Raw genomic sequence first — 7,521 nt, 5'->3', positions numbered from 1 at the left:
TTTGGCTTGGTACATAAGTCGAGGTCGAGACGATCTCGGTGGAACCCTCTGACGGTTAAGAGGGCGTCACACCCACAGACGTCTCCGTCTTACAAATACGTAACATAGCAAATTTACGCTCAACACTTCAGCAGATCACGTTTAGCTTCCTCAGTTTAAAAATTGGAGTAAATCGACTTATTATGAAACTTGATGGTAAGAACATTATCTGTGATTGTATGTTAGTTTTTTACGATAGTTCAATTTTTAGCAAGTTATGCGTATATAACATAGCGTAAGTTAAAAATGTTCATTACTCACTTAAAAACTTATAATCATAAAAAACCAACATAGGTAAAAACACCATCTAGTTTCATAATAGGTCGATTCACTCTAATTTTTAAACTGACGGAGCTAAACGTGATCTGCTGAACGTAAATTTGCTGTTGTGTATTTGTAAGACGGGGACAACACATGCGGATTGCGGGTGTTGCAGCCTCTTAAGATGTGTCTTACAATTTTATATTATAATAATATTATAGTGTGTAAATAGTTATATATTTTTTCCCAAACCATTGAAAACCAAACCTATTTTACTATCTATATATTATTAATTATTATAAATTATAGTATGGCTAGTATAGTAGGTAATAGGTAATATTGTTATAATAAAAATATAAAATAATCTGCTCAATGTGTAATAAGTATATAAAAATAAATAAATAAATTATCATTTAATCAACTATCGAAAAAAAATGTCATATCCAAGTAACCATGTCTAATAAACTAGCTACTAGAAAGTACTCGTATACCTGACACAATGTAACAGTGGTAGATAATACGTATTAGTGTATGTCTAGTTATATATTTTATAAATTATAGTTATTTTTACATATCATATAGATATATATTATAAAGAGGAAATTAATATTTTAAGAAGTTTAGCAATTTTTAAGTGAAATTAATTAGGCAAGTTTTATAGTTTTATTCGATAGGTACTGTTGATTTTTAATTTTTTTCGGAAAATGTCTTTCTTTTAGCGAGGAAAGTTATAGTTATATCCTTAGTGTAAGCATGGTTTGTAATTGTAATCCATGACAGAAGGGCATCAAATATCAACTAAAATTTTTTATAGGTACAATAAGATTTAAATTGAAAGCTTAAAAAGGTACCTATTGGTTTATCTATCGGTAAAAAATGTTTTTGATTGGCCATTTAGATATTATTATAAAATAAAAATTGTAACCAAAAAAGTCAATGGTTATAACTTGTAATTATTTATTTATTATACACTAAATATTATAAACAGGAAGTTCAAAATAAAATATTTTCTTACCGGTTAAAAATGATTGAGAAACGGGAGATGACTTAAAATTATCAACAATTTTCATAATTGGATTATTCCCTTATCTCTTCGTTTCTACAGTTACGTATATATAAGACATAGGTATTACTGGTGTAACTAAGGTCTAGGATTTAATTCCTTTATATTTTATAACTTACTATAGGTATTTGAATAAAAATTGATAAATTAAATAGGTACGAGTGTACGACTGTACGAAGTACCCACAATCATTGGCATAAATCCTGTAAATTGTAATATCCATATTAGGTACCTAGTACCTACTTCAATAAATAATATACGACTTACGTTTAAACACGTTATTATAAAATAATAATCAGTAAGTCACCGTTTTTTTTTTTTTTGGTGTTCATTCATTGAAGGTTAGAACTTGAAATCAATATAATCTTATTACAACGAATTTTGGTCAAATCACCGAAAACTGAACGCGACATTACAAAAATATTAATATTCCAAGACTTATAAACTTGTATGAGTTAATGGCATATTTTCTCGTAAAATTTTAATCGTAAATCGTAATACACTATTACCTATCATTCTATTTGAAATTAACTATAGACTAGCGTAGCTTTTTCGAAAAAAATTGGAAATAAACAATAAATAGGTATAAAATTATTTTGATAAGTAATAACGCTTTAATGTCTGAATAAGCACAAAATATGAATGTTAAAACAACCGAGTATAATAAATAAAGGATATATCGTATAATACGCTAAGCATTATACCTATGCATTATATGTATTTCATGTAGTCATAGTATATAATTATGGCTATATGGGTAAACACGAATAGAAAATATTTATAGATTGAGACGTCGACGTCCTCGGTGGGTAAGAGGATTAGGGGGTTTTGCCTTTTCAATTGACATTGTAAATTATTACGTTCTTCTTCTTAGCCCGCTGATAGAGCATATTATTATTCCGTGAACATTGTGCGCGTAGATCATTATTTCCTCTTATTCGATATTTCAATTTACCAAATTTATATATTATATTGTTAACCCGTGGTGTCCGTTATCACTTATCATTTAGCATGACCGATGACAAGAATAATATAATAATATAATATTAATATTACGGCTTATCGTTGTCTATCTTTTGCACTTCGCGTTGTAAGTCGATCGCAGTCGTTTTTCGTCTCCGCCGGCAGTTAAATAGTTTGATAGTAATAATTATTTACTCGACGGCAAACAGCCACTTAGCCACCGATCTACCGTCAATATTAACAATACCTACATGGCTACGTCAATTTTACATTTTTTTTCGTAATTATTTTGCGGTCTTGCGGACAGAACCCGACAACGTGACCAGCTGGAAGAAAGTCACGTTGGTCGTCTAGTCGCGTCGATCATCCAAAGGGTCATCCTTTGTGACGGCTTTGTCGGGCATTCCATCCGTTGTTAACAAGACCACCGCCAGTCTCGTCATCGTTAGAGGATTTGACCGGAAATCCACAATATAAATTAGCATTGTAAAGGTATGAAAAAAGCACGTAATACACTAAATATTATAATATGTTAAACAATAACGACATCTCGAGAGTTATCGCATGCGCATGTACTGCTTGTGTGTAGGTCCGGTATCTATGACATCGGACGAAGTTCGGTTAGATTTTATTACGTTTTAAAATAGGCTGAAATTGTAAAGCTCGATGACTAGGCATAATATATACGAAGTGTATATTGGTTTTGTATTTTATTTATTCGTTCTTCGTGTCCGCTTATACATCTCGTCTCCAAGCGGCGGCAAGACATTTTCGACTTTTAACGATAAATTAAATAATACAAATACCTGCCAAGCAAGGGCGTTCGTAAGAATTTTTAAGTAGGGGAGGGTCAAAATATGTAATTTTTTAAGTTTTTGTTTCATTAACTGATTAGTGATAAAAGTATTGTTTGTGGCGTGTTTTTTCTCATATGGGTAGAGGACGTAAAAATGTAATTAATAATTATGTGTAGATAGTTAGAACTTAATATCACAGTAATAATTTTAATTAATGAATGTTCAATTTTAAATTAAATCCATTTTTTTTTTAATTATTAAAATGTCGCCATTTATTTGATAATTCTAGGTTATTTATAAAATTAAATGTTTCTAGCTTCTATAAAATAAATAAAGAACTACCAAATAATATTGAAATAACTTAAAAAAGAAACATCATTAAGATTAAACTTCATAACAGTATTACCTTATACAACTTGGGATTCTCAGAAAATAATTATATACAAATAGATACAATCTATTATTAAAAAATAATTATGAATAATTACCAATGATTGAATAATAGTTCCATTTTGTGCGGTAATAGACCAAATTCATTTATAATTTCTTTTAATTCAAATTTATGATTTATGACAAACTCTTTATGTACAGCTATCATGCATATGCCATTATGGCGATTATCACTGTTCGTATTTCTTGTCCAAGTTTTCACTCTACGCAATGTACTAAAAGTTCTTTCTACTGAACAAGTAGTAACTAGTAGAGTTAATGTGATAGTTAGGGTAGTATGAACTGCTGGATATAAATTTGCTTTATTTATCTAAAAGATTTATAAAACTTATATCCTTAATTTCACTTTGCAACCAAATTATCAATTTCAAAAAAATTATTTCTTCTATCATGTTTATAAATTCATCATGCTGCATTTTATAATTAACCCAGAAAAAGCCAAGAAGGCAATTAATCATACTTGCCCCCCCTGTGGATGCCCTTGTTACTGTGGGCATATGTGTATTAAACTATTAAGTGTATCATGTGTAGGTATGAGGTGCTTTTGACGACGATATCAGACAAATGTCAGACATTGATTGGTGAAGAAGAATACATTTCGACCCTACCCCTAAAAAAAATTATATCTATCGTTTTTTTTTTTTATATTTCAACTTGGTGCGTGTACTTACCTAAGTTATATTGATTATAATTTATGACCATCCCAGAAATAACCTCACTAGAAATATTTTTAAAATAGGTATGCTTATTTATTTATTTTCTTAGTTAGTTAATGGTCCCTTAAACATGATTTAATGAAAGTTTCTTTAATAAAATTATTCCCTTTGAAATTTTTTTTTTTAGGTACCTAATTAAATTAAATATTTAACAGCAAAGCAAATAAAAACATATTTATTTCATTATAAATACCTATTATTAGTTAATAACAAGCACATTATTACCTATAAATTAAATTATAAGAATATTACTTTTTCATATCAATAGGATGCTTAAAAAAAAATACAATATTATACAAAGAGAACTCAAAATTCATACATAACATTTTGATTTAAGAATTTTATATCATTAATATTAATCAAATATGTTTTAAAAAATTCACAAAGTATGTTAAAATATGCATTATAAAATGTTAATATTTTTGTGTTTTGAAATTAATTTCTATTTTAATTAGCAATAAATCTTAAAAACCATAGAAAACATTAAAATATAACTATTTCCAAGATCAATTTATCAGACTATCACTTTATTTTCCTAAATTACACTGAGTTTTATGAATCCAAAAAATACAACAAACATTATACCTAATGTTTACAATTTTGAAAAAAAAAATAACTCGTACCTACATATTTAAAAATATATCATGTAATTTTTACATATAAGTAGGTATTTGTGCATAATTAAAATCTAAAGTTTAATCTTAGTTTATTATATTTTTTTAATTAATTTTATTTATAAATTTAGTTTTTAATTAAACACTTAACAACTTATTAAATAAAAATATTAAGTATTTATTGCATTTTATTACATAAACATTTTTGTTAAAATGTCAATAGAAAAAAAAAATTTAATTTTGAATTTATTAAATTTTTGTTTCATGGCCTACACATTTTTAAACTCGTTCTTAATACATTAATTACATATTATGATGAAGCTAGAAATGTATATTTATTATTTACATCCTACACCTACCTCTACCTGTATTCAACTTTTATAGAAATAATACAAAAAAAATAGCGATTCTAACTTTCTTAACAGAAAGTTTAAATTATAAATTTATTATGTATTTTATTTTTTAAACTATAATGGTGTTTTAAATGCACAGCCTTAATAATAAATATTATTTAGGTATATTTTTATACTGTCTATTACTTTTTTTCATATCTATGTCTGTTATAATCAGGGCTAATCTTGAGCATTTGCATTTTTTTTATTAAATATTATTGCTTAAATTTATAGTTATTTGATAAATAAATTTAAGTTATTTGAGTGCTTATAATGATGTTTTTAATTGCGTTTTTTAAGCGCATATTTTAAAGACTAAGTGCAATAAGTCCCGAGCCCTGGTTAAAATGTATTATATTTTAAACATTGAAGTCGACTAACTGTGTTTGTAAAAATCGATTTTTAATTTAAAGTAAAATTATTTGAGCTGTATAAAATATACTAAAATGGTGCATTATAAAATGCTGATTTTATTTATTAGTACCTCCTAATATATATATTATTTAAGTATTAACTTGATATATTATAATTATTTTTAAATTTCAATAAAAACTATTAATCTAATTATTAATTAACTTTGTTAGTATTAGATTATACAAATATACGATAAATAAACTTAGGTTAGAATTAATTTATCATTTTTTTATCGCCATTAGTCGTTAGTATTATATAATTTTTTTATATTTTTTAGCTATCACAAAATAAAAAATGGCCAATACTATTTATGAAGAATCTCTTTGTGTTGACAAGTCTTTCATATCCACTTCAACATCTTATAGATTTATACATACAACTAATTCAAAATGTTATAATGATTCATCTTTGATGCCGACTTTTTGTAATCATTCATCAACAGATCTTGGTGTTCGTAAACTTTCTTCGACCATTCATAATTTAGACTATGGTGTTTTTAAACTAAAAAACAGGTCGAATGTAAAAGATCCAGTTCCTATTTGTGCCCCACTTTTATCTTTAAATCAAGAATCTTCAACAAAATTGAGTATAATTTCGTGTTTTCGAATGCAAATGAATCAATCAAATACATATTCTAAATTCAATTTTAAATTTTCAAAAAGTAAAAATCTTAATTTGTATAAAAGTATTCACCGTAAACGTCTTAATTTAGAAGGTCAGAAAAAAGTAGATTTTATGTATTATTTATCTAAACGTTATAATTTTGTCCCTGTAACCGAAAAAATATTTTCATTTATGAACGGAAAAGACATTTTGGCAATGTCTATGGTATCTAAAGCTTGGAATAGTGCAGTAAAATATTCACCATCTGCTAAAAGAAAAAAGAAATTGTTTGTAACATACATGCGATCAGAAAAAGAAAATCATGGACATGTTGAACGAAGACGACTCTGTTTACAGAATCGAAGAGTCTTTGGTGATATTACTAATATCATTAGTTTTCCATTAAAATAAAATGGAAAGTATTGTTAAATCAGTATTTCAATAAGGCAAGTACAATTATTACAACAAATAACTTAGGCATGTAAGAAATAAAAAACACCAAAAAATTCAATTTTGTGTTAGTGAATATTAGTTTTTTATTTTTATCATATTTTAATAATTCATATCTTAAAGTAAAAATCAAAATGTTGTAACAAGCTACATTTATATTTCAAATCTTAATATGAATATTATTCAGATTTCTTTGATAAAAAAAAAGATTTGAAAAGACTATTAACTATAATAAGCAGTTTTAAAAAAAACAAAGTTAACATTTTTGGAATAAATTGTAAACAACATTAAATTGACTTGTGTTATAAATATAAGTGATTTCCTAATAAGTAAAACTGATTTATAAACTGTTCCTTATTTTTATGTAAAACAATTTAATATTAACTCAATTTCAGGTTCCTCACAAGTTGTCACAGTAACCACATGAACAATTGTCATTAGTATGTAATTCTTTCTATTACCAAAATTTTTTTTTAGTACTCAAAATATGCACTTAAATTCTTTGTTTAAAATGTATCATTATATGCTAATATTGAATAATATCAATATCATATTGTATCATAATATTTTAGAGATATTATATATTGTTTTATTTTCAGTTATCTGTAAAAAATTTCTTACACACTTGTAACTGTGTTTTTTGTTATGTATTTACTACAATTTGTTAAAATATTGCTCATATATTTTTGAAAATTCAAAATTATCTCTTGTACAATTTTTCCTAATTATCTCATTGATTTTGTTGTTTATAGCACTTGT

The 7,521-nt window shown here is 26.1% G+C and overlaps 1 protein-coding gene across 1 annotated transcript; it reads left to right on the top strand.

Moving 5' to 3' along the window:
- Nucleotides 1-2,463: 2,463 nt before the first annotated feature.
- On the top strand, nucleotides 2,464-7,292 carry LOC113558630. The gene is made up of 3 exons (XM_026964125.1): nucleotides 2,464-2,818; nucleotides 5,987-6,758; nucleotides 7,158-7,292. Exon 2 carries the CDS (start codon nucleotides 6,004-6,006, stop codon nucleotides 6,721-6,723), a length of 720 nt encoding a protein of 239 aa, XP_026819926.1. The 5' UTR covers nucleotides 2,464-2,818; nucleotides 5,987-6,003; the 3' UTR covers nucleotides 6,724-6,758; nucleotides 7,158-7,292.
- The last annotated feature ends 229 nt before the right edge of the window (nucleotides 7,293-7,521 follow it).

This window comes from Rhopalosiphum maidis, chromosome 3 (genome assembly GCF_003676215.2).
Source record: "Rhopalosiphum maidis isolate BTI-1 chromosome 3, ASM367621v3, whole genome shotgun sequence".
Lineage (NCBI taxonomy): Eukaryota > Metazoa > Arthropoda > Insecta > Hemiptera > Aphididae > Rhopalosiphum > Rhopalosiphum maidis.
The sequence above is the reverse complement of the archived record's forward strand: the minus strand, read 5'-3'. Positions and strand labels throughout refer to the sequence as shown.

What these genes read in the sequence shown, in the direction of transcription:
- LOC113558630 (XM_026964125.1), top strand. Translation starts at nt 6,004, where the DNA reads ATGGCCAATACTATTTATGAAGAATCTCTTTGTGTTGACAAGTCTTTC.